This window comes from Euleptes europaea, chromosome 1 (assembly GCF_029931775.1).
Source record: "Euleptes europaea isolate rEulEur1 chromosome 1, rEulEur1.hap1, whole genome shotgun sequence".
NCBI lineage: Eukaryota > Metazoa > Chordata > Lepidosauria > Squamata > Sphaerodactylidae > Euleptes > Euleptes europaea.
In genome coordinates, this window is record NC_079312.1 from 28434093 (window position 1) to 28461077 (window position 26985).

Here is a 26985-nt window from a genome sequence, read left to right on the forward strand (position 1 = left end):
CAATCTGACTAAAGTCAGATATAGAAGAAAAATTAATGGTTGGTTGTAAACTATTCAGCCACCCAAAAATGTTCTGAAATTCATCTCTTCCACTGAAAATCATAAAGATGTCATCAATATATCTGAAGCAAATTTGCCACAAACAAATTGGCAATAGCTGGTGCAACTGCATCACCCATGGCCACACCTTGAATCTGCAAATGAAGCTGATCTTTACAGAAGAGAAACACGAAGTTTCCTTCTACTTCTTTTTTTATGCAATTATTGGAAATTGTTTTGGACAAGAATTATTTTCATTTTCAAGATCACCAACTATTGCCAATTTGTTTGTGGCTAATTTTGAAGAACAGTTTATTTTCCACCACTTTGGTCCACTGTTTAAAAATTTATTTTAAATATATTGATGACATCTTTATGATTTTCAGTGGAAGAGATGAATTCCAGAACTGTCAACCATGAGGGCCAAATGGAACTTCCATGTTCCAAAGCAGACTTACCTCTGCGTACCAGATGCTCAGAAAACACAAGGGAAGGCTTTCACCTGCACACCCTGTTCACGGGTAGGGTTGCCAGGTCTCTTTTCGCCACTGGCGGGAGGTTTTTGAGGCAGAGCCTGAGGAGGGCAGGGTTTGGGGAGGGGATGGACTTCAATGCGATAGAGTCCAGTTACCAAAGCTGGAGAGCAGTTGTAAACGGAGGAGATCTCCAGCTAGTACCTAGAAGTTGACAACCCTAATCATGGGTTTCTCAAAAACATTTTTCTGGTTGCTGTTGGAAACACAAGATTGATCCAATTAGGCAATTCTCACATTACCCCCATATGCATCCCAGGAAAGCAGATTTGGACTTTTCCGTACCTTGATGGTGTTTGATTTTGTTATTGGTTTATTTTTATTATTATGTTATAATTAAACTCTTATATTGTGAGGCATCTTGAGCACACATCATGGAAAAGCAGAGTGAAAATATTTCCAGTAACAGAACAACTAGGTCTCTCTGTACTTTGGTATTGTACTTTGTATTGTACTTTGGTCACGTTATGAGAAGACAAGAGTCACTAGAAAAGATGATCATGCTAGGAAAAGTTGCAGGCAACAGGAGAAGAGGAAGACCCAACAAGAGATGGCTTGACTCTATAAAGGAAGCCACGGCCCTCAGTTTGCAAGACTGAGCAAGGCTGTTAAAGATAGGACATTTTGTGGGACATTGATTCATAGGGTCGCCATGAGTTTGAAGTGACTTGACGGCACTTAACACACACATCCAGGCCTCTCTGTGTCTAAACAAGAATTATGTTAGATGCCATTTACTGATCCCAGCACAGAAACAAAAGCCTATTGTTGCTTCTGGGACGGGTGGCTCAACCCCGCTGCCCACTTCTCTGCTACCTTCAGCAACAACAGCAGCTCATCCAAGTACGGGCTTGCCATTCACACCTTGGAAAATCACACCTGTGACTATGTATCTGTGGTTGGCAACCCAATATTTTCCCATTTCGCCCGATGAAGAGTTTTGTATAACTCAAAGGTTTGCATACATTATCCATGAGAATAGATTCTGTACAAGCTTAATAATTAATTTGCCTGGGATGTATGCTTTCCTATCCCCCCCTTCCTCCGATAACTATGTTCTAAGACCTTTAAAAAGAATGCAAAAAGAAAAGGGGAATCACTTCCACCTTCCCTAGCAATAAAAATGTTTATAAAAGCCTAGAGATATCCCATTGGCTAACAAGGATCACATGGGCAACTGCCCAGGACTGCCAAATTTCCCTTCGGAAGAGAGTGGAAACATTCTGTAACAGCCGGCATACGTGGGAGCCTCGGCCTCCCTTTTTTTCACATGTGCAGCGCCACCTTGCGGACAAGACCGTAAGGCACGCAAACCTCTCCGAGCCTCTCGTGACGGAATGTCAATCACTCGCGTCACTCAATATGACGCGCCCCACAGTGGCCAATCCCGATTGACTAACCCGTCAACATTGTTTTCTCATTGGTGTACATGTATCCAGCGGGGGCCGGACTACACAACCCTTGCAGAGCCCTGTACGTTTTCCTCGCGACGGTGGAGGGCTTCAACACGTCAACAGTGAAGCGGATTAGAGCGCTGGGAGCCGCCATGTTGTACGGACGGAGGGAAGGGTCTTGGGAGGAACACAGTTTCCGCTTCCGCTGAGGTCGGAGGGGGCTGCAGCTGGAGCTGGAGGTAAATAGAGCCGTTCTCCCCCTCCTTGGCTGGCCGTTGGCGCTGAATGGGGAGGACCTTTGGGTGGGGGAGGAGGAAAGCGGTGCAGAATAGCTGGGGAAAGGGTGCAGGTCGCGGTGTGAACGGGGGCGGCCCGTCTCAGGGAGACTCGGGTTTAAATCCACCCTGCCCTGGAAGCGCGTTGGATGGTTTGGGCGCATCCAGACGATGGAAGCCTCCCTTTCTCGCCTGTGCGATCTCAACGGCTGGTCGCAGGGGGAGGGGAGGGGCTGTGGCTCAGTGTTGGAGCATCTGCTTGGCATGCAGAAGGGTCCCAGGTTCAATCCCCGGCCTCTCCAGTTCAAGGGACCAGGCAAGTAGATGATGTAAAAGACCTCTGCCTGAGACCCTGGAGAGCCGCTGCCGGTCTGAGTAGACAATACTGACTTTGATGGACCAAGGGGTCTGATTCAGTATTTGGCAGCTTCCTGTGTTCATGTGGATGCGTTCATTGGATCTGACAAAAGCGGATCCCGATCCCCCCGAAGGAATAGACTGCTACAAAAAACGTTTTTGGTGTTGTTTTTTTAAGGGGCTGCAATGGATTGACTCAATAAAGGAAGCCACAGCCTTCAGTTTGCAAGATCTGAGCAAGGCTGTCAAAGATAGGACATTCTGGAGAACTTTCATTCATAGGGTCGCCATGAGTCGGAAGCGACTTGACGGCACTTAACACACACACACGCAATGCTGCAACAGAGACTACCTCTCTTTGGAATGGGATAGGATAGTTGCGGTGACGGGTGAATGCCGAGCATGGGAACTCCCTTAAAAGCTCTGTACAAATTAAGAAAAGGAAGGGTCAGTTCGAGTTGACGGAGTAGCTGCAAGCGAAATGTGGGAAGGGGATGTCAAATGCTGTTGTCTCTTCATCCACAAACATCCTGACACTCCCCTCCCCTACAGGATGTACCCAGGTATCCGCTGATGACCCTGGTCCTCTAAGCCCCCTGGCATTTTGTTCCTGGGGGGAACCCAGGAACCTCATGAGGATCAAAGTATGTGTGTGTTTTGGGGGGGGGCTGCAGTGCTCTCCCTCTTGCCAAGACTCGAGAGCTATTAAATCTTCGGTGCTGTGTGGGTGGATCCGTGCCCTGGGCACTCAGCTCGGACGTTTACACAATTGAGATCTGCCGGTGCTCGGAGCAGTTCACAGCCCGGGCATGATGGTGGTTTCTGGAAATTGTGGTGGTTAGTCTAGTGGGGAGGATGAGGTGAGAGAGTGAAATGACCTGAAATTGGAGTACGGCGTCCTGTTTACAAGGAGTGGTAGAAGCAGGCTGGGCTGGGCTTCTCCTTTGGTAGCCAGGAACCTGGACACTGGTTGTTGGCATCCAGGAACCTGGAGAATCTGTATGTTTCTTATCTTGCACCTAAAGATCTTGGGCAGGCGCTGTTGGAGGAGGGAATCAACAGGACAGTGTGACAAATAGTTAAATGAATAAGACTGCTTATAAGCTGTCATGCACTAAATCAGAGTATAAACTTGTGGACAAAAATAAATCCATGAGGCATCTGTGAGACGAAGTCTTAATGTGCTGATGTGCTTTTGCATTGCCTGCATGTGGGGGCTGTAATGCAGTAGACCTTGTTTGCGATGGACAGCTGCGCAGTTTGTGGAACTCCCTGCCCCAGGCAGTAGTGATGGCTGCCAACTTGGAAGGCTTTAAGAGGGGAGTGGACACGTTTATGGAGGAGAAGGCTATCCATGGCTACTAGTCAAAATGAGTACTAGTCATGATGTACACCTATTTCTCTCCAGGATCAGAGGAGCATGCCTATTAGGTGCTGTGGAACACAGGCAGGATGGTGCTGCTGCACTTGTCTTGTTTGTGGCTTCCTAGAGGCACCTGGTTGGCCACTGGGTGAACAGACTGCTGGACTTGATGGGCTTTGGTCTGATCCAGCATGGCCTTTCTTATGTAAGAAGGAAATTAAGCCGGCGTGCTAGCTGCTGTCCTTCTCCAGCTCCTTCAAATAGATTGATTGTTTTCTAGCTGAAACATGGCTCAGATTGGGGTTCAAATCCCTTCTAGCTTTGAGAACTATTTGACATAGTTTCTGGGGAGCTGTGGTCTCCCAGTAAAGAGGGGAAGAGATTGAAAATGTTTGTTGCCAAAGAACTCCTCCTGTAGTATATAAACTCTGCAAGTAGTTAGGAGTGGATCTAATAACAGCTTTCATGTTCCTGTATATTAGGATCAATTTTTACCAGCTGTGATGGCACTTCCTATATGAGGGCTGGATAAACTTCCTGCCTAGCTGTATCACATTCTGGACCGCCACTCCACAAAGCACCTGGGGCTTTTCCAGTTGAGCCATGACATCTACCGACAAAGGTGTCTCGTGGCAAATGGAAACCTCACCTGTGATCTCGATTTGTGATGGTTGGATATCGACTTTTCTGTTGCCTTTTGTGGAGTGACGCCTGTAACTCATTTCCTGGTTTCTTTTCCAGCCCTGCTCTGCTGTGCACCTTCAGTTCTCCAAGCTCTGCTGCTAGCTGCTGCCTCGGAGGTGGTGTCTTAGGGGTGGGCAGTGGAGGGGGGGTGGAGGACACGCCTGGTGGAGGGGATTTTCTCCACCCCCTCTGCGAGTAAGCATCTGTTGTGTGTGCCTCCTTTACCCGCAGTATCCCTGGGGTCAGTTTTCCAAAGCTAATCTGACTCACTTGCTTCCAGTCTGGATAACACACAGTACCTGGAGGTGCCTCGTCACTTTCCAGACTGGCCTTGTAAGATCTGCCTGTCTTCTGCCTACTTTTCCTTGCTGCGTGTGCCAAATGCATCCTTGTGAGCCTAGTACCCTCATGCCAACTCTCTGCGGATGGTCGTGGCGCTAGAATGGTGCCTGTGTTCCTGTGACGAGGCCAACCCACCCAGGCAGGGGGATCGGAGACTGCAGTAGGGGCAGCAGGAGCCTGGCATGGAGGGATCTGACCAGCGGTTGGTGCTGGGCATGAACATGGGTGACGGGCGGCAGACACCTCCTGGGGAGCTGCGGACTCCCACCGAAGAGGGGCAGGAGCAGCGGACGCCTGTGCCTGAAGCCATCTGTGATGGGGGTGGGGACGCCAAGACCCCCCAGAGGACAGAGGAGGAGGAGGAAGAGCTAGACCCCCGAATCCAGGTGAGATAAAGTGAGGCTCTTCTTTCAGGAGCCTGCAGGCAGGTCCAGGGGGGCATTCGGCATTCCTGCAACTGCAATGTGGAAGCTTGGAATGTGGTTCGTTCTCAGGGCACATCCAAGGGGAACCGGTTGGGCTACTTCGGGTCCCCAACTTTCCCCAAGGGAAACCCTCAGGGTTGCCAGCCAACCAGGAACCAAACAGGCCTGCTGAGCTATTTATTGATGCATCTGCCTCCGGGACAGATGCCAGAACCTCTTCTCTAAAAGCCATGATTGGGGACTAGCCAGCAGGAACGTCGGACTTAAAAGCTAGCAGCCTCCGTTTCTCCTTAATGCACTGGTTTGAAGTGTATGACTCATATGCATTGCATTCAGGAGCTGGGCAATTGAGCTCAGGCCCCACTCAGCGTTTTGCACACTGGTACATGGGGGATGGGATGGCAGAGTGTTCCTAGATGCTTCCTGCAGGGCTGTGCCCACGGGCTGTGTTGAGCCAAGGCAGGCAGGCGGGTGACAGCCCAGCGGTGCGCCAACTTAAAATGGGCAGCAGTGGTGAGGACGCTTACACACACACTATGCAACTCGCACACTTTGCAACTCCTTCAGCCACCCACCCCACATTGGAACTAAAATGATAATCTCGGATGACTGGTAAGAGTATTACTGATTTTCTTGTGATTCTTGGCAAAACAGGGTAACAAATTTTACAGTTCCTTGGGAGGTGGTGAGTGCTCCTTCCCTGGAGGTTTTTAAGCAGAGGCTAGATAGCCATCTGTCAGCAGTGCTGATTCTATGGCCTTAGGCAGATCATGAGTGGGAGGGCATCTTGGCCATTTTCTTGGCATGGAGTAGGGGTCACTGGGGGTGTGGGGGGAGGTAGTTGTGAATTTCCTGCATTGTGCAGGGAGTTGTACTAGATGACCCTGGTGGTCCCTTCCAACTCTATGATTCTATGAGTTGCGGTAAGCAGGTTAGAACAATAAACCCCACTATAAAATGTAGTGTAACCAATAGTAATTCTCATGATGGGTTAACGTATAAACCATTAGGTAAAACAGTGCCCATAACACATGAATCACTTTCGTACAGCAAATGTCTTCTTTATCTGCCAGTGCCAGCTTCAGGAGCAAACAGAGCTTTTGCTATTAGCTCTGCTCTCACTGGAGTCTTCCCCTCACCTGTCTCTCACTGCACTTGGGTTACCCGAATATATGAAACCAAAATGTGGCAACTCTTGGAATATTACAAATTATTATTTTATGAGGCCACTAAAATTGTTCTGTTTGGGGATGAGCACCATTACCTCAAGATAATAAAGTCTCAGGAGTGTTGGTGTAGGGCAGGGAAGAGAGAGGGAGAGATGAGTCCAGGTAGTTAATTTTGCTGAAATTGGTCATGTAGATGTTCCGCAGTAGAGAGGAGTAAAGAAACTGCATTGAAAGAAGAAGAATTTGTTTTTATATCCTGCTTTTCTGTACTGAAAGGAGTCTCAAAGAGGCTTACAATCACCTTCCCTTCCTCCCCCCACAACGGGCACCTTGTGAGATAAGTGAGGCTGAGAGAGCTGGGAGAGACCTGTGACTAGCCCAAGGTCACCCAATAGGCCTCATGTGAAGGAGTGGGAAAACCAACGTGGTTCACCAGATTAGAGACCACTGCTCATATAGAGGAGTGAGGAATCAAACCCGGTTCTCCAGATTAGAGTCCACCGTTCTTAACCATTAAGCTACACTGGCAAGTTCAAATTAGACACAGTGGGAGTGATTAACCTCCGGCCAGGGCTGGGTGCGTGCTTGGTCACACCCTGCATATTCAGGTGTAGAATTTGGAATACTGGCTAATTTGTTGGAGGTTGTGTGTATTTAAAAGAAATGCTTCTAGCCCTTAAGAATGCAAGGAGCGTGCTGGGCTCCGTGCAATCTCAAAAGCCAAACAGGATGTGAGCAACTGTCCTGTGCTCTTTGCAAATGAACACGTTTTAAGACTGACATAAACTAATGAGAATGCTGTTTGGTTTAGGCAATATCCGAAGGAACAAAACGGGTACTTTGTTGTACAGGGAAGATTGGAATAATTGTTTTCAATTAGCAATTTAAAGCATCTTGATTTTAAAAACATTTCGCCCTGGCATGGGGTTGGTGGGGGGTGGCATGGATTCTTTACAGAGGCACGTTGCCTCATCCTCAGGAGCCCTTCCTCTGTGAACCTTCACAGCGGTGGATGTTCTGGTTAATAGGAAATCCCAAGAGGATTGCAGATTCCACTCACCCCAGTTCCTTTCCCCAAACCACAAGTTTCTGGCCCTCTTAGATGTATAGGCAAATGTTGGGAATCTTTCAACAAAAACAAAACTGAAAAATAAATTGGATCTGGTATTGTCTTTTGGTGAAAGATACAGTCTCTGTCCTTTCCTCCCTTTTTCTGGATAGGTAAATTTAGAGAGCCCATGGTGCAGAGTGGTAAGCTGCAGTACTGCAGTCAAAACCTCTCCTCACGACCTGAGTTCAGTCCCGACAGAAGTCAGTTTCAGGTAGCTGGCTCAAGGCTGACTCAGCCTTCCATCCTTCCGAGGTCGGTCAAATGAGTACCCGGCTTGCTGGGGGTAAAGGGAAGATGACTGGGGAAGGCACTGGCAAACCACCCCGTAAACAAAGTCTGCCTAGTAAATGTTGGGATGTGACATCACCCCATGGGTCAGGAACGCACAGGGGACCACCTTTACCTTTAAATTTAGAGACCTTTGGTTTTCTGCCATCTACATTTAGAACTTCCTGTATCTCTGCCATAACCTTCCTTCCATCCGTTCTTCTACATCCCCCGTCTTTGTTTAAATGAGTTAAATGCAAATTTTTGAAAGCCTTTGTCCCTTAAGAAGAATAAAATACACTCAGTCAGATGACAAGAGTCCCTGGAAAAGACAATAATGCTAGGAAAAGTTGAAGGCAGCAGGAAAAGAGGAAGACCCAACGTGATGAATTGACTCTATAAAGCAGGGATGGGGAACCTCAGGTCCGGGGGCCGTATGCAGCCCCCGAGGACATTTTTTGTGGCCCTCGGGAGCTCCGGGACCCTGCCTAGGGCCGCGGCTTACAGGGGCGCTGCAGTGCCCTTTGGACCACCTCTTGCCAACTGTCGGCTGTTGGTCGGTGAGAGGGGAGGGGGAGGGATGCTCCCCCCAAGGCTACCCCCTAGCCATGGCACATTGTAAGCCCCTCTCGCTGCCTGTCGGCTGTTGAGCGGTGAGCGGGGGAATAGGCTGGCGGCTCCCGGCAGCAGAGCATGCATGTGGGAACCGATCAGGCTTCAGGGGGGCCTTTTATGGACTCTGGGGGGGAGGGCACAGAGACTGGGCCCAGTCGCTCGGGGCTCCATGCGCCGTAGGGTGTGTGTGTGTGTGTGTGTGTGTGGGCGGTGGAGGTGGGGAGGCTGGGTCCTGGTTGTGCGGGCTGGTGTGCGCTGGTGTGTGTGTGTGGGAGGCTTTTCTCTCTTTTCTTCTTCTTTTTCTGTCACTCTCCTTTCTCTCCCTCTCTCCCTCTTTTTCTGTCTCTTTCTTTGTCTCCCTCCATCCTTTTCTTTTCCCCTTTTTCCCTTTTTTCCCTTTTCCCCTTTCTTTCCCTTTCTCTCTTTCTTTCCCTTTCTTTCCCTTTCTCTCTTTCTTTCCCTTTCTTTCCCTCCCTTTCCCTCCCTTTCCCTCCCTTTCCCTCCCTTTCCCTCCCTTTCCCTCCCTTTCCCTCCCTTTCCCTCCCTTTCCCTCCCTTTCCCTCTTTCTCTCTCCCTCCCTTTTCCTCTTTCTCTGTTTTCCTTCCTCCTTGCCGATTGACTGCGGGCTGCGCTCCCCTGGCACCTCGTTTGTTGGGGCCCACCGCTGGCTGCCCTCCCACCTGGGAGGGGGGAGTGTGGCCTCCCCTGGGGTTGCCAACCTCCAGGTGGTGGCTGGAGACCTGGCAACCCTAGCCTCTCCCCCCCCACCGGGAGATCTACACCTGGTATGGCCCCCGAAAGATGTTATAAATGTGCAAATGGCCCTTGGCAGGAAAAAGGTTCCCCACCCCTGCTATAAAGGAAGCCACGACTCTCATTCTGCAAGACCCGCGTGTGTTAAGTGCCATCAAGTTGCCGTGAGTCAGAAGCGACTTGATGGCATTTAACACACACACACACACACAGAGTCAGAAGCTGTATACAACTTTCTATTGCTTTTGAGTGAGAAACAAGGATTTTTCTTTTTCTGGTGAAGCATCTGCACCGCATCTGTTGGGAAAAGGGTTGTGGGATCTGAGCATGCGAACACATCCTCTGGTAAGGAGATGTGTCTGGTTTGCTGCCTGCCCTTTGAGCCTCACTCCTTGTTTTCCTAACCAAAGGAGGAACTGGAGCATCTCAACCAGGCCAACGAGGAGATAAATCGCGTGGAGCTACAGCTGGATGTGAGTAAAGATGGTGTTCTCCAACACTTGGAACTTGGCCTCCTCTTACCAATACATTTTAGAGTCAACACCCCCCCAATGAGCTGCCACTCGTCTGTTCTGTGAGTAAGCTTGTGTAAAGATGCACTTTTGCAAGGCTGTGTGGGAACATATGAAGCTACCCTGTACTGAATCAGACAATTGAGCCCACTCTGAGTAGCAGGAGCTCTCCAAGGTCTCAGGCAAAGGCTTTTCCCGACGCAGCTCCCTGTAATCCACTTAGCTTTTTGTGTGGCTCTTTCAGTGGCGGGGAGGTCCATGGCTTGGTGTAGAACATCTGCTTTGCATGCAGATGGCGCCAGGTTCAATTCCCAGCATCTCCAGATAAAGGGTTCCAACAGTGAAAGACCACAACCTGTGATCCTGGGGAGCTGCGGCCAGTCCAAGTAGATCAACCTGGCCTTATTAGACCAAGGGTCTGGCTCAGTGGAAGGCCATTTCACGTGTGCATGCGTAGCTGGTGATGGAAACTTGGACCTTTTGGTAGGCAAAGCACACGCTCTGTCACTCAACAAGGCTTCCTTGCCCACCTTTGAATCAAATGAGCCAATCGCAGCAGGAACATTCGCTCTCCTTCCCAGTTCTAGTCTCACTCATCTGTCTGCTGTGTGGGAGGGATAAGGAGAACATGGCTGGCACTGGCCCCACATGAGATGATGTTGCCTTCTCATCTGAAGGGCCTTGTACTCATTCCAGCATCACATGAACACGTGAAGCTGCCTTCTACTGAGTCAGAGCCTCGGTCCATCAAAGTCAGTATTGTCTGCTCAGACCAGCAGCGGCTCTCCAGGGTCTCAGGCAGAGGTCTATTCACGCCACCTACTTGCCTCTAGTCCCTTTAACTGGAGATGCCAGGGATTGAACCTGGGATCTTCTGCATGCCAAGCAGATGCTCTACCACTGAGCCACGGCCCCTCCCCACTCTGGGGACCTGCTCCGAGTTTGGGCACTGCATGAGGAGGAGTTAATCACTTCCCTTGTTCTCTTTTGTGGCTCGGCTTCCTTCAGGTGACTTTGCAAGGATCCCTGAACACATTTCCGCACAGAGGGTGATGTCAGACACATGTTCTGACAGTCAGGATGAGACAGTGGTGGTGTTTGTACCATGCTAGTAGCCATTTTTAAAGGGTTGCCGGGGCGTTTTATCTGCTGTACATATGGACCCTGGCCCTAATGGCCTAGGCTAGCCTGATGTTGTCAGATCTCTGAAGCAAAGCATGGTCAGCACTGGTTAGTACTTGGATGGGAGACAACCAAGGAAGTCCAAGGCCACCACGCAAAGGCAGGCAGTGGCAAACCACCTGTTTGTCTCTTGTCTTGAAAACCCTATAGGGTTGCCATAAATCAGCTCATGTTGATGTAAGAATGCAACACAGTTGAAGAAAACCTATTATAAGAAATATCAGTGAATAAATAGGGCTTTGCTTAAGCTTTTCTAGCTTCAGAGCTTGTTAAGTCTTCTGATACTTGTAGGGACTTTTCTTCACCAGGGGCGTGGCCCGCATACAATAGGGTACAGCGTGTGCAGATTCTAGTTGGCAGTTCATTCGTTACCGTTGTGGCATGTTTGCGACTCCAAAACCGCTTCCTTGTGATTGGCTTCAGTGCTGCATGGGTGACATGCAAATGCCCAGATCACATGGGCCACTAGGAAAACAAGGCTACTGTTTACATCACCGGTTCAGCTCCATTGATGTAATGGTGCAAAGTGGTCACATGATCAGTGCTTTTTTACGCATTATGGGTGAAATGTTGGCACCGTTTACAGAAAGTGGGAGGTAGCCGTGCCACCAATGTAGTGTGTATATCGGGGGCCGGAAGTCTGTCCAGAAGCAAGAATTCAAATAAGGTGTGTTTATGTTGTTGGTTGTAACAGGAAGCCCGTACAACGTATCGGAGGATTTTATCAGAGTCTGCCAGGAAGCTCAACGCTCAGGGCTCCCAGCTGGGGAACTGCATTGAGAAAGCACGTCCTTACTACGAGGCTAGGCGCTTGGCCAAGGAGGTATGGGAGTCACTGGCTTTACTCAGTTCCGCTGTGAGATACGTCACCATCCCTACCTGTTTTGCAACAAATATCTATGGCTTAGATGCTACCGTGCCCAAAACCCCTCTGAAATATATAGAGCAAAGGGAAGGAAGGGTGAATGCTCAGAGCGGGGATGCAGGATTCCTCTGGGCTCATTTTGTCTCAGAAGTTGTGTTTGAACAAAGTCTTCATTTGCTGCATGAACAAGGAATTCTGGGTATTTCTAGCCCCACCCCCTTTGCTGTCTTGGATCATTAGAGGTCACTCTCCCGATCATAGAACTCTACCCCCAGCATTCTTTTTCGATCCCTCACAGATAATGGAAGAGAGAGGCGAGGTATTGTTGAGCCAGAATAACTGATCTGAAGAGACGCCTAAAGCTGTTTGTGCATAGCTTTGCAGCCTTCTAGAGCAGCTCAGCCAGGCAGATTATTTCTCAGAGATAACCAAACCAGATTTGTGAAAACTGAAATTTTACCCATCAGCCAGAGATGACAAGATACGAGGCTGCTCTCTGCAATGATCACAGGCCCTGTCTCTAGAATAACGCTCCCTTTCACATGCACACAACTCTGCCAGAACGTTCTCTGGCTTCAGGGATAGCCTCTTCCCAAACCTCTCCCTGCCTCTTGGCATCCTGTATTTAATCCATAAGGCATTGACTTCATCTGACTCTTACCCAGTTTTTATGGAAGAGGAATGAACAGGACGGAAAGTTTGGCAGGAGATGAGGACAGGCCCTTTCTGTGTTTTCTTGCCTCCCATTTCCTTTATGCATGAGGGATTGAGAAAGCACACTGAGGTCGTTTATGCATGGGAGTTTTACCTAAGTTTCCTTGCTCGCTGGACCCACCCTTTCCTGTTGGGAGTCTGCACCAGCAGTCTCCGAGCTCAAATCAGGAAGTATTTTAATCCCTACCCCCTGAAATGCTGCTTTGTAATTGGTTGTAGTGAGAGAAAAGTTCCCTACCCCGAAACCCAATTGCCACATTAAAAAAGCATTTTAAGAATAAAAACAAAAAACGGAGCTGTTTGAAAGGAATGGGGAAGGGGAGAAACCCAAGCCTCATTTTTAAAAGGCTTCAGCTCAGAAAGAACTCAGAGGAAGCAGGAAGCATTTGAATCCCCGCCCCTTGACATGTTGCATTGTAAATGGCTGTCTGCTTGCTGTGAGAGAAACCAAGCTTCTGCTTCCCGTGCTTTGCCTTATGCATAGGGATTTCAAGCGGGCTGAGCTCGGGGGAGAGGGAAGAATCGGGTTAATAGAAGGATGGGAAGTCCTGGGATTTGTGAGGGCCGGCAGTGAGGTCATCTCTAATGGAGGGAAAACTCATGATTACTCCAAGGAACAACCGAGACAGACGGAGACAGGGAGAAGGCCTGGTTGGCCACTGTGTGAACAGACTGCTGGACTTGATGGGCCTTGGTCTGATCCAGCAGGGCCTTTCTTATGTTCTTATGGAGGGTGAACGTGAGTGAAAGTGCCCATGCATAAACGAACTGAGATTGCCTTGGCACTGTAACACAGAAATTTAAGTGGCCAGCTTGTATGAGTGTGTGTGTGTCTGTGGGGGGTGAGTTCGTTGCTGCAAGGGGCGCAGTGTGCGACTGATTTCCTCTCAGGGAGAAGGACTTCTAAGACTGCCTTTCTCCCCCCTTTCCAACATGCTAGCTCAGCATGAACAGGGAGCTTTTCTTTTCTTGAGAAAGGAGATGAGCCAAACAAGTGATTCCTCTACCTGTAGCTTGGAATGGTGCAGCCCAGTAAGAGCTGCCCATTGGGAGTCTTTTGATTGTGCCATTCAGTTTTCAGATTCATTTCAGTTGAAAAATCTACATTTCAGGAGGTGTGAGAGAGATTACAGCGAAAGGAGAGGATATGGGGAACTGGGGTTTGCTCATTCCTTTTCCTAGCCATGCACAGGGGATTTCGCTGTTGTCCATTCCATTGAGTTATTCCTTCTTCGGTCCTGGCAGGCTCAGCAGGAGACCCAGAAGGCCGCACTCCGATACGAACGAGCGGTTAGCATGCACAACGCGGCCCGGGAGATGGTTTTTGTGGCCGAGCAAGGCGTGATGGCAGACAAGAATAGGCTCGACCCCACCTGGCAGGAGATGCTCAACCACGCCACGTGCAAGGTGAAAGCCGTGACAGAGGGGAAGCTAAGGGCTGTACAATCCCACATACCATAGGGGTGAAAGGATCAGTGTAGTCCAAGGGGAATCTCTGCCTTGGGGAGTAAGAGTGCACTTAGCAGATGTAGGGAACATGAGAGAATGGCACAGAGCCTATGCAGTTAGCAATCCAGGAAATCAGGCAACAGGTTAACCAGAAGGGTTGGGGTGGGTCCAGATCCCATGGTGATTGCCCAAATCCCTCATGTTCTGCAGTCACAATAAACAACCCAAGCATGCATCCAGTTAAGGTCGCCAAATGGGGCTGGCATTTGGCCTGTTTTCAGGCACCTCCTCAGCCAGCCGTGAGCTCCCCTGCACTTTGACAGAGTCTACTTCTCTCATTCTCCTTCCTTCGCCACCCAAGACAAACGAGCAGAATCAGTTATGAAAAGGAAGCAACAGGTTAGGTTGGCCATGTGGCTGAAGAACAAAGGCCTCTCCATTTGCACCATAAATCCAATATTTCATGAGTTCCCGGGGGTGGGGGGGTTGTAAGCCTCATGTCAGGTCCACCAAAGACCATCTCACCTGCCTCCAAAGCCCGGTTACTTTAGTTCCCTTCTTCCTGTTTCACTGCTGTTCCAGATGACAGTACCCCAGAACTGTCTACCAAGCTTGTTGATCATATTGCAGAAGCACTAATGATGGCGTAGGTTTGTTTGTTTTAAATGGTAGCCTGGCATGCTGGCAGTCACTGTTGGCAGCAATGGGATCGGCTAAGTGAGAGTCCCTGGCATAACAAGGCAGGGAGTGAGCTGGCAAAGCACTAGTGTACCAGCCATGCCGTTAGTCTCTGGAAGGTCTGTGCCCACCTATTTTATTTACTTATTTAGATGCCACTTTATTAGCTATTTAGATGCCACTTTGCTGCGACAGGAGGCAATTAAAGGTGGCTTACAATATGTTAAAAGCAACAGTGTAAAATAGGGGCCCCTGTTTGGGTGGAAAGGCAGCATATACATGTCTTAAATAAGTAAATTTTAAAATGTTCAACATTGGCTGGGGTGTGGGGGAACCAAGCCACAATTCGATGCTTACTAGATTCCAGGGACGTACTAGATAATTTTGTTGCCTTTTGAAGAATTTGAGTAAAACCTCACGAGGACTAGAGGCCGACTTCCTCAGTCAAAGACGAGACCGCTAGATATCACTGCCTTGGTGAGGTTCAGCAGGAAGGGCTGTAGGAGGTCTAGGGGGGGATGGTACCCAGTGTTGGCTGTCGGCTCTGACCTGCCCCTTTCTTTATCCGCTAGGTGAACGAGGCGGAGGAGGAGCGGCTGCGCAGTGAACGGGAGCACCAGCGGGTCACCCAGCTCTGCCAGCAAGCAGAGGCCAAGGTGCAGTCTCTACAGAAGTCCCTGAAGCGGGTCATTGTGAAGAGCAAGCCCTACTTTGAGCTGAAGGCTCAGTTCAACCAGATTCTTGAGGTGAGAATTCCTCCCTCAGCAGTTCTACAGGGGAGGGCTTGTAAGGTCTCTTCAGAACTTATGTGAAGGGAGCCTGGCCTGGTCCTTGAAAGTTGGGTGTCCCGCCCCCCTCCCCATCTTTTGCTGATATTAAGGAAGCACAAGCCAAGTTAGGATGTTAACTTCCCCACCATTCAGAATGTGGCAGTTCCTCAAAAACAGAAAGTTTGGATCTTAACAGCTGTTAACCTCTACCCCCAAATTGGGAGTTGTCATTTATCAAATGGGTTCAACTGTATTGACAATATTAGAATACCTAGCGAATTGCAGTTGAAATCACAAAGGGATCTCTCTTTGTCGTGTTAGGAAGGTGGTCTCCAAAAGTTACATGAAAACCCTTGTCATGGGAGTATTTTATGTCTGAGGGTGGAAAAATCTGATATTGGGGCCCTACTTGGGTGGAAAGGCGGCATATAAATGTTTTAAATAAATAAAAAATAAATATTTTCTGGAGTCAGAAACTACTTTCTGAAGGTGAAACTGAATTCTCTATGCTTGTCACTCTCCAGTGATCCAGACACTGAAGTGATCTCTCCATTAGTTAGAAAGCAGTTTCTTTGCCAAGAAAGATTCATTTGGTGTTGGACTAGGACAGTGATGGCGAACCTTTTGGAGACCGAGTGCCCAAACTGCAACCAAAAACCCACTTATTTATCGCAAAGTGCCAACACGGCAATTTAACCTGAATACGGTTGCTAACTCCAGGCCGGGAAATTCCTGGAGATCTGGGGGACAGCGGAGTTTGGGGAGGGAACTGTGTAGAGCGGCGGTCGGTTGCAATCCCGGGAGATTCCCAGGCCCCAACGAGGTTGGCAATCGTGTGTGTGTGTTAAGTGCCTATGAATCAAAGTCCTCCAAAAAGTCCTATCTTTGGCAATCGTACCAGGGGAGGAATCCCTGTGACGGCGGGAAAGCAAGGCGACGTCACCGTGTTACCTCAGGATCGCCCACTTACTGCAGCCTCGGGGAGGTTTGCCAGGCAGCGTAAGCAGCAGCAGGTCTGGGTGAGAAGCGAGGGTGGAAGTTGCCCCGGCAGGACTCCTCCTCCGAGGGCAGGGCCGGGAACAGCGCAGGCAGCCGGAGCCAGCTCATCTCGCCGCTGCTTGCGCCGTGCGGGATGCTGGCGGCGCAAAGCAGGAGCTGTGTGGCGGCTCCCGCTCAAGGAGAGCCCGGACACGCCGCCAGCCACCCCAGCCAGTCCCGGAGCCTGGGGGGCAGCCGCAGCAAGGTCGCCCTTGCACAGGCGAGGGGGAGAGAGAGGGAAGCTCGCAGGCGCACGGGTGACAGTGAGAGGACCCGGGGAGCTCAACTTTCTCCCCCCCACCCCTCCCCTCATGGCTGCCAAAAGAAGGAGAGGAGAGAGGCTGCCCAGTGCAAGAGCCGGAGCTGCGGGAAGGGGTCGCCACCATGAGGCGGCTCGGGGGATACCTCCCACCACCTCTCCTGCTGCTGCTGGGGCGACGGTGCACGTGCCCACAGAGGGCACGTGCCCACGCGTGCCATAGGTTCGCCACCACTGGACTAGGAAGATGGGATTTGGGCTCTGTCACTAGAGATAGCCGCCTTCTGGTGGGTAGAGAGGAGATCGATCCAGTGCCTGGACTACTGTCTGCAAGCAGAAGAAACGAATCAAGGTGTTGAATAAATCCTTTATTGTTACTTCCTAAACCCCTGTGGCTTCATCAGGGGATCTGTTGTCATCAGGGAAAATACACCCATAGAATAAAACATATAACCAAATACAATTCATTTAGAATAAATTTTGGGGGAAAATTAGATTAACAATCTTACAGTGCATTCCTGAGATGTGCTGGCGGCCTCGCCGAAAGGCCTTTGGAGGCCACAGCGCCGGTGCCCAGAAGGCGCCTGCCAGTGTTGGTGTCTCCAGCGCCGGCGTGCAGGCCCGGATGCCGTTAGGTGGCCTCCTGAGCAGTTTCGGCTCGGGAATGCCCCCTTTTATTCTTAGCAAGATACGCCATTTTTAGCGAGATACGTTGCATGGAGTTTTGGTGCCGGGCCGAAACCTCCTTAGGAGGCAACACCACTGGGTTGCCTCCTGAGCCCGGCTCCCGCATTCCTCTCAGGAATGCGCTGTTAGGAACCTACAGCCTGAAAAAGTCTTTTGGAAAATTAAAATATTATTTTAGAAGATTTTTTTGATAATTTAACCCCAGGAAACTAACAGCAAAATTCATTAATTATTAAATATTCTATGCCATTAAAGGTTTATGGAATGGAATGGAATTATTAAATAAAACAATGTAACTGAACAACTATTCTGCTTACCTATCGTAGCATTAGCCTCCATCCTCACCTTGAGCAATAAAGATGGAGTCAGGCGCAGGGGGTTCTAAAGTCTGATGCAATAGGTCAGCGTGGTGGTTAAGAGCAGCAGACTCTAATCTGGAGAGCTGGGTTCGATTCCCCACTCCTCCACATGAAGCCTGCTGGGTGACCTTGGGCCAGTCAGTTCTCACCTAACTCTCTCAGCCCCACCTACCTCACAAGGTGCCTGTTGTGGGGAGGGGAAGGCAATTGTAAGCCCCTTTGAGACTCCTTAAAGGTAGAGAAAAGCGGGGTATAAAAACCAGCTCTTCTTCTTCATTTAACCTCTTAAAGGACCATTCAAAAGAATTTTTAGGATCATTGTATATATAATATGATATGTGTCAGTTCTTTATATAGCAGAGTGTAAAACACCTTAGAACTTAACAGGTTCTATTTATATAAAAATAAACCTTTACCATTCAGTTACAGGAAGTTATAACGTTGACTTAAAGATCTTAAATAAGGAGTGTAAATTCCAAATTTTCATTTAGCCCAGATGGCACCTAAGATTTTAGTCATAAAATCCACTCAGACTCTTTCCTCAGAAGTGTCTTGTCATTATGATCTGATACTTGTATTGCCCAAAAAAGAATATCTATTGGGGAATGGTTCCCCCGCCCCCCAAGAAATGTGCAACTAGAGAGGCTCCTGTTTTTCTGAGCAAGGTGTTACTTCTGTGTCAGTAATGTGTGTTTTTAGGCATCTTATAGTTTTCTCAATATAGATTTTTTGGCATGGTCACAAGATGGCGTAAACAATGTTTATAGAGTTACACCTTGTAAAGTTCTTCAACTGATATTTTCCTATCTGCTGGATTTATGAAGAGGTTCATGTTACATGTGAATCTGCAATGGGAACAATGACCACATCTGTAATGCCCTGTAGGTAAAATGCCCCTTAGGTGCCTGGTAAAATTTAGGTAATTTAGTGCCTGGACTATTGTCTGCCAAATGAGTACAAAAAGAATTTACAGGTAAGCCTGGTCTCCCTTCTATCATGCTAGTATTTATCCACAGGCTAGAAATCCTCTTCTCTTCTTTCCCTCTGTTCTTAGACCGAGGTCTTGAACAATAAAACCATAAAACCTAAATAAGACCCATCTCTAAAAACGCCTCCCTTCGTCTCTTCTCTGCAGCCTCCAAAAAACGAGCAACAAAATAAGTACGCTGAGGGTCGGAGTCCTCTAAGAGGAACTGAATCTTTTGCTCCAAAGTTGCTCGAGAAGATGTGGACCACTTGTTAAAACATGGTATAATCCATTTTAGCCTAAGTTGTAAGGACAATTCAAAAGGAGGCTAGAAATCCAACTCAGATTCCTAGAGTGCTAGACCAGGGGTATCAAACATAAGGCCCGAGGGCCGGATCCGGCCCCTTGAGAGCTCTTATCTGGCCTGCGAGGCAGCCACCATCCCCCACTCTCAATCTGGGCTGGCGAGGCATGGCCCGGCCCGACCAAATGGCACTTATGTCATATCCGGCCCTCGAAACAATTGAGTTTGACACCCCTGTGCTAGACATTTCAGTCTGGAATTTTGCACGAACCTAGTGTTTTGTTTTCTCACCCTGAAACCAAAGATGGAGGGAAACCTCACCGGCATATGTGGACCGTTTGACTGTAGCTATTCCTTTCCCATCGTTTAGGAGCACAAGGCCCGGGTGACGTCCCTGGAGCAGCAGGTGGCCCAGGCCAAGATGCGCTATTCGGTGGCTTTGCGGAACCTGGAGCAGATCAGCGAGCAGATCCACGCCCGGCGGCTGCAGCGCCTGGTGGGGCGGCGGGCCTCCCCGGTCGGCGCCGAGGCCTGCCCGGCGGTGCTGTACGGAGGGTCGACGCTGCCTCCCGAGCCGGCCTCCTCCTCCGACACTCTCTCGGTGCTCAGCTTCCAGACCATCGCGTCCGACCTGCAAAAGTTCGATTCAGTCGAGCACCTGCTGGGGCTGTCTGACGCCGCCAGCCTGAACAGCGATGAGCTGGAGGAGCGGGAGCAGCGCCGCAATGCCCAGTCCCACTCCTTCAAGCACCACCGCAGCATCAGCCTCTGACCCACATCCGCCAGCAGGAGAATGGGATAAAGGGTCGGGATAAGGAGGGGCAAAGAAGGGTTCAAGGGGGAGGCACCTCTCTGAACGCTTGGATAACGGAGCCGTTTTGGCCTCACCTGTCTGGTGGGGCCCCTCCCCACCCCAATTTGGCACGACCCACATTTCCTCCCCCCCCAAACGCTCCCAGCACTGTGGTGCCCGTCCAAACCCAGTTACTATCGGAGACTTTGGCGTTTGGGGTCCTGCTGTTGGGCTGCCCTCCCCCCCTCCCCCCCAGCATGCACCTGCTTCCTGGCAGCATTGCATGCTGGAAGTTGATCTCTTCCCACCCCCTTCTCCTAGCTTGTTGAGTTATTGGTGATACCCTCATCTTTAGCGGCCAGCAAGTTATAGGGAAAGGCCGGGGGGAGGGGAAGAAACCCAAGCAGGGATGGGCTTAAGGAAACCTGTTTGTTTTTACATGATTGTGTTTTGCTGGCTGTGGGGTGATCCGATTGCAGAGGTGGGGCCATTGCGGCGCAAGCCCCGCTGCTCCCGCCTCTGCTTCCGAGAGAAACCTCTCTGGTTTTATGGAGACACCACCCAGGACCCTGTGGTGCTGTCTTTTTAAATGGAACTCTCTGACGCCCCATCTGGGGGCTTCTTAACACACTACAGCATACTGGGGGCCTGCCCTTGTCCCTCTTTTATTTTTGTCCCTCCCAAGCAACGTGATGTCACATCCTCTTTTTATGGCTTCTCCAGCATTGCCAACCTATGTAGAGGCTGGAGCCATTCGGTGACATGAGGAGAGGGAGGGAGCATTGTGTGTGCATGTGGGGGGCAAAATAGCCTTGTTCAACTAGGACGGTTCCCCCGCTGTCTCACCCACTTGGTACCATCCCGATTTGCCCCAGTTACATAATGATGATACATTTGCTTCGTTGGATGTCCGTTTGCTCTAGCAGGTGGGGCATTTAGGTTCCTGAGCGAGGCTCTGCTCGCTCCCAGCTCTTCCTCTCCTCCCCTTCCGGGCAACGGTGCCACTTCCTGCCCCCAAGCAGTTTTTTCTGGGCTCAGGCTGTGATGAGAACCATGCTGGTTTGAGGCAGCCTGATTGCCACTCCGTGTGTTTGTATGACCGGCTTCTGCTGTGTATTTTATTTAAAGTAAAGTTTATTGCCCTACAGAAAAACCTGCCCTTGTTGTTTCACTCCTGTCTTTTTATTACAAAGTGTAGCTGAGGATAATTCCCCCAGCAACCATCTGTTGTTCAGAGCTTCCCTGTGTAGACATGCCAATAGCTGAAGGAGACCTGCTTTTAGCACGGAATATATCCCTGCACCGTCCAGATAGCCTGGTCTCATCAGATCTCAGAAGCTAAGCGTGTTCAGCCCAGTTTAGTATTTGGATGGGAGACGACCAAGGAATACCAGGGTGGTGACGCAGAGGCAGGCAATGGCGAACTACCTCTGCCTATCTTTCCTTGAAAACCGTACGAGGTTGCCATAAGTCTGCTGCAACTTGACAGCTCCTTCCACTACACAGCCCTATTCCCACCAAATCCAAAGCAGGCTGGAGAGGTGCTCCACAGCCCACCTGGGATCTGCACAGGTGCAGGAAGGACACACCTCCCCCTGCACTGTTCCCACCAGGTCTGTGGCTGGCTGCAGAGGTCCTCTTGGCCATGTCACAAATGGCATGGTTGTGGCAGATGACAGGTGATGAGAGCGACACCCCTTGCCTGACCCAACAGATGGCCCTAAGCTGATCTGGCACTCCAAGGGGCCTTAGGGATGGATTTAAAACCTTGATTTAATATGGTCTCTGCCGTTATCAATTATAATAACATGAACCTGTGAGGTTACTAACAGCAATTGCTCCACCTGAGACAGAGCTAGATAATAGCAGACAGCTGGCTGCCACCAACAATAGAACACGTTCCTCGACTCCTCCTTTTCCCCTTAAACAACTGGAAATGCAAAATACCAAACAACTATGTGGGGAAAAATGGAGCCTGACTCATTCATGTCAGGCTTGTGGTATTACTAGTATTAGAGAGAAGCAAGAGGCTAGAGGCAGCTGTGTTCTGGAGCAATTGCTTTCTGCAGAAACAAAAAGTGCCCAAACAAACATAAATTCATAGAAACAGATATTACATTTCCAACTACGAAGGAAATGAATGGAAAGGTAGGGGCTCCACAGAAACATGCAAGCAGTCAAGATCTGTCAGTAATGCTGATTCTATGACCTTAGGCAGATGATGAGAGGGAGGGCATCTTGGCCATCTTCTGGGCATGGAGTAGGTCACTGTGTGTGTGTGGGGGGAAGGTAGTTGTGAATTTCCCGCATTGTGCAGGGGGTTGGACTAGATGACCCTGGTGGTCCCTTCCAACTCTATGATTCTGTTATGGTAGGGCATGGTATAGATGGGTATTTTGTATACTATGAAATGAATGCTTACTGTATGAGCAATGAGAGAGGCTATTTTAAGTTCAAATGTACTTCTAATGCCCATATCACTTAAATAGCATTCTTAATATTCTACATCTCCTCTAACACCCCCCTAGTCCAAATTACAGTAGCTTTATGGAAACACTCATTCAAGGTCACTGGAGAATGGTAAGACAGAGAGGCAATGGCAAAAAAAAATGGCCAAAGAGGTTGGTTACATTGTGGTGTCAATCACACCAATGTCATGGCTTTTGAGTCAAATGTTGGTCATCCAATCATGTGGGTGATTCTTCGTCTCCCAGTTTTTAATGCTCAAAGCCAACCATCCTGTCTAGAAAAAAAAATGCCTTTGAGAATATGCAAGTCAAGCCCATTGCTTCTTGTGTGAAGTGAGCAATATATTGATCAACCTAATTCCCTGTGGCTTTACCCTACAGGCTATTCTAGAATGGAGGGAAAGAGCAAGATACTACATGTGACCCCAAAAAGCCAAAATGGAGGTGCTTCAATACTGCAACCAGGATGCTTTTGCCAGAGAATGCAGGCATCAGTCCCAGTACCTCTCACATACTAAACAAGCAGTACACAACTTGAGTTAATTCCCCTGACTGGTCTGAGAGAAGAGGCACTTTGCATCAGGAGCTCCCCTCGACTCCTGTTTTTATTGCTTGGTCAAACCAAACCACACTAATTCCCCTGAAATTTTACTACTGGCACGTGACACCCTGGTTTGGAGGGGAAAGGCAAGCCTCCACATATGAGTCAAAATGCTAATGCACAGCCACCCTCATTCTATGGTTGGAATGCTCTTGTTGGAGAATGTGGGCATCATACCATCCTTAGAAGAGGTTCATATCATCCTTGGAAGGAGACTCTAGAGATGATGGCCACTGCTTTGACCAGCAAAAGAAGGCAGTAGACAGGGCTGTTCGCTACTGGAGAATGCAGGCATTGATCCTGCTACCTCTCGCATGCTAAGCGAGCACTCTACCACTTGAGCTAATTCCCCACTGTTAGGGTAAAGAGGTTCACATCATCCTGAAAAGAAGGGAGACTCTGGAGATGGTGGCCAAGGCTAGGGGCCAAGGTAGGCCTTGATCCCCATGGCTTTGACCAGCAAAAGAAGGCAGCACACAGGACTGTCCGGTACTGGAGAATGCAGGCATAGATCCTGCTACCTCTCGCATGCTAAGCAAGTGCTCTACCACTTGAGCTAATTCCCCACTTCTACTGAGAAGAGGTTCACATCCTGAGAAGAAGGGAGACTGGAGATGATGGCCAAAGCAGACCTTGATCCCCATGGCTTTGACCAGCAAAAGATTCTACCACTTGAGCTAATTCCCCACTGCTAGGGAGAAGAGGTTCACATCATCCTGAGAAGAAAGGAGATGGTGGCCAAGGTATGGGGCCAAGGTAGGCCTTGCTCCCCATGGCTTTGTCCATCAAAAGAAGGCAGCACACAGGACTATCCGGTAGTGGAGAATGCGGGCATCAATCCCGCTACCTCTCATATGCTAAGCAAACACTCTACCACTTGAGCTAATTCCCCACTGCTAGGGTGAAGAGGTTCACATCACCCTGAGAAGAAAGGAGACTGGAGATGGTGTCCAAGGTATGGGGCCAAGGTAGGCCTTGCTCCCCATGGCTTTGACCAGCAAAAGAAGGCAACAGACAGGACTGTCTGGTTCTGGAGAATGAAGAAAATGGCATCGATCCTGCTACCTCTCGCATGCTGAGCAAGTGCTCTACCACTTGAGCTAATTCCCCAGGGCATGGGGTCAGGGCAGATCCTTATCTCCACTCCTCGGGGCAGAAAAGGGAGGCGGCAGACAGGGCTGTCCATTGCTGGAAAATGCAGGCATCAATCCTGCTACCTTTCACATGGTGAGTGTTTTACCTCTTGAGCTAATTCCCCTGCCTGGTCTGAGAAGAGGCACTATGCACACACACACACCCCTCAAATGGCTCCCCATTTTTAATGCTTGGTTAAAGCAAACCACCCTAATTCCCTTGTTACTCTACTGTGCTGCCACATGTCACTCTGGGTTGGAGGGAAAAGGCAAGACCCTAAACATGACCCCAAAAGCCAATGCACAACCACCATCACTCTGTGGTTAGGGTGCTTTTGTTGGAGAATGTGGCTATTGATCCCACTACCTCTCGCATGCTAAGCGAGCGCTCTCCCACTTGAACCAATTCCCCACTGCTAGTGGAAAATGGTTCACATCATCCTGAGAAGGTGAGAGACTCATAGAGGTGGTTGCCAGGGTATGGGGCCAAGGCAGCCTTCACTCCTCATGACTCTGGCCAGCAAAAAGCAGCAGCAGACTGTGCTGGAGAATGCAAGCATCAATCCTGCTATTTCTCGCTTGCTGAGTGCTTTATTACTTGAGCAAATTACCCTGCCTAATCTGTGCATCAGGGTCTCTCTCAAATTACTCTGGGAAAATTCCTCCCCTTACCTGAGTGTGATCATATCCAGGTATGGCTTGTCACTCTACAGACATTACTTTTGCATTTAGTGTGAGATGTCCTTGTGACGGATTGCAAGGCAGGTGGGGCCTTCATTGCAAGAACTGTCCATTTATTCCTACTCTTTGCTTCCTGTTCTGCCTCTTCTTGATTGGTTCTTGTAGAACGCCAAAAGCTGTGACTCCAGGACGTGATGCAAAGAAAGCAGCAAGCAGTGAACCAAGCTTCAGATATTATTTGCTGACCCGAAGTACTCTAGTGTGTGCCCCCTTTCTTAGCATCTCTGCTGAAATCACTCACTGGAGAATAGTAATGAACACACACACCGCTCTTGTTGAGGAAAGCCTGCAGGAGCTAAGGCCTTCCAGACAGTTTCAATTTCTATGCGCATAAACCCAATTTTAAAAATTCTTTTTTGTTTTACGATCTGGCCTGATGGCGAGTTCTGGAGAACTTGAAAGCTTGTCAAATGGGTTGTTTTGGTTGGATTTCATTTTCTGCCATTCACTGTGAAGAAGAGTTGGTTTTTATATCCCAATTTTCTCTACCAAAAGGAGTCTCAAACCGGCTTACAATCACCTTCCCTTCCCCACAACAGACACCTTGTGAGGTAGGTGGAGCCGAGAGAGGTCAGAGAGAACTGTGACTCGCCCAAAGTCACCCAGCAGGCTTCATGTGTAGGAGTGGGGGAAACCAACCTGGCTCTCCAGCTTAGAGTCCACCGCTCCTAACCACTACACCACACTGGCTCTCTCCATGTTTCCCATCAAGCCAAAGACACTGCTCACCATGAGGTTAAATCTTAATATTGTGAACTTAGGGGACATCTTAGTAGCTGGTCCTATTCATGGTGTGCCTTTTCTATTTTTACTTAAATTTGTTTCACTCTACCACGCTGTGGAAGTGGAAAGTAACACTTAAACCTTTAAATGGGGTCCCAGGTTTCCTGGGTGGCAGCGTAAAGCAAGAAGAAGAAACAGATACTTTACTTCAACCCAGGCTTTGACTTGAACACAATGGTTACACGAGTACGCAAAGGTTTTCTGCAGTGGTGGTGAAAAAGTCAGTTTGGGAGTAGTGATTTTCAGCAAAAAATTTTTTTTTTTGCAAAGACAGCCTTTCTGTCATAGTTGCAACATGTCAAAAAAACTCCAAAACAAACCTGACAGAAACTATTCACAGAGCTTACACATAAGGTGACAGACATTTGTAGACTCCAGTTTGAAAGGATCCATTCCTTATGGATAAGGGTTAGAAATAAAATTTCTGCTAAGACCCTTATTTATGATCTGATCACCCTACTTACACATTACTGCAACCTCCTTTATCCCAGGGTCTTCTCTCACACTGCATTTCGCCCACTCTGTCAATTTCCAAGACCACTGCTAATGTTTTGAAAGTTGTCCACACAAAGGCTAGGAGGGTGACATTCCCATGTATACAAATTCAGCTACAAGATTCCACGGAAAATTCCAAACACAATTGTTAAGGGCAACCGGGATTATATACCCTCATAAAACATACCAAAACCAGCTGCTGGGCTTACTCAGGGACCTGTAACTAACCATCCCTTCCCCCGGAAGGTACCCTTTTTATTTCTTTTAACACCATTCTCACCACCCCACAATAGAACTCTCAAACAGTATACCGGTAGATCAGGAGTGTCAAACTCAATTTTTATGAAGGCCGGATATGACATGAATGTCACTTGGTCGGGCTGGGCCATTCCTCACCAGCCCAGATCGAGAGTGGGGCATATGTGGGGCTGCCACAGCTGGCCAGATAAAAGCTCTAAAGGGTCCGGATCCAGCCCTCGGACCTTATGTTTGACATCTAGAATCATACAGTTGGAAGGGACCACCAGGGTCATCAAGTCCAACCCCCTGCACAATGCAGGAAATTCACAACTACCTCCCCCCCACACCTAGTGACCAGAAGATGGCCAAGGTGCCCTCCCTCTCATCATCTGCCTAAGGTCACAGAATCAGCATTGCTGACAGATGGCCATTTAACCTCTTCTTAAAAACCTCCAGGGAAGGAGAGCTTACCACCTCCCGAAGAAGCTTGTTCCACTGAGGAACCTCTCTGTTAGAAAATTCTTCCTAATGTCTAGATAGAAACTCTTTTGATTTTATTTCAACCCGTTGGTTCTGGTCCGACCTTCTTGGGCAACAGAAAACAACTCGGCACCATCCTC

The 26985-nt window shown here is 49.1% G+C and overlaps 1 protein-coding gene across 2 annotated transcripts; it reads left to right on the plus strand.

Annotated features, from left to right (window-relative positions):
• Positions 1 to 5132: 5132 nt before the first annotated feature.
• On the plus strand, positions 5133 to 19899 carry SH3BP5L (SH3 binding domain protein 5 like). Of its 2 annotated transcripts, XM_056858581.1 has the most exons (6): positions 5134 to 5373; positions 9738 to 9800; positions 11716 to 11844; positions 13846 to 14007; positions 15300 to 15473; positions 19482 to 19899. In XM_056858581.1, the coding sequence occupies exons 1-6, from the start codon at positions 5170 to 5172 to the stop codon at positions 19881 to 19883; spliced, it is 1134 nt and encodes a 377-aa protein (XP_056714559.1). In that variant the 5' UTR covers positions 5134 to 5169; the 3' UTR covers positions 19884 to 19899. The 2 variants fall into 2 exon arrangements, with proteins under 2 accessions (XP_056714567.1, XP_056714559.1); XM_056858589.1 differs by lacking the exon at positions 11716 to 11844 and having other exon boundaries at positions 5133 to 5373.
• Positions 19900 to 26985: the final 7086 nt, after the last annotated feature.

What these genes read in the sequence shown, in the direction of transcription:
- SH3BP5L (XM_056858581.1), top strand. Translation starts at nt 5,170, where the DNA reads ATGGAGGGATCTGACCAGCGGTTGGTGCTGGGCATGAACATGGGTGAC. An exon ending in CTAGGCGCTTGGCCAAGGAG is followed by an intron (nt 11,845 to 13,845) that starts GTATGGGAGTCA and finishes CGGTCCTGGCAG; the next exon opens with GCTCAGCAGGAGACCCAGAA. An exon ending in TCAACCACGCCACGTGCAAG is followed by an intron (nt 14,008 to 15,299) that starts GTGAAAGCCGTG and finishes TTTATCCGCTAG; the next exon opens with GTGAACGAGGCGGAGGAGGA.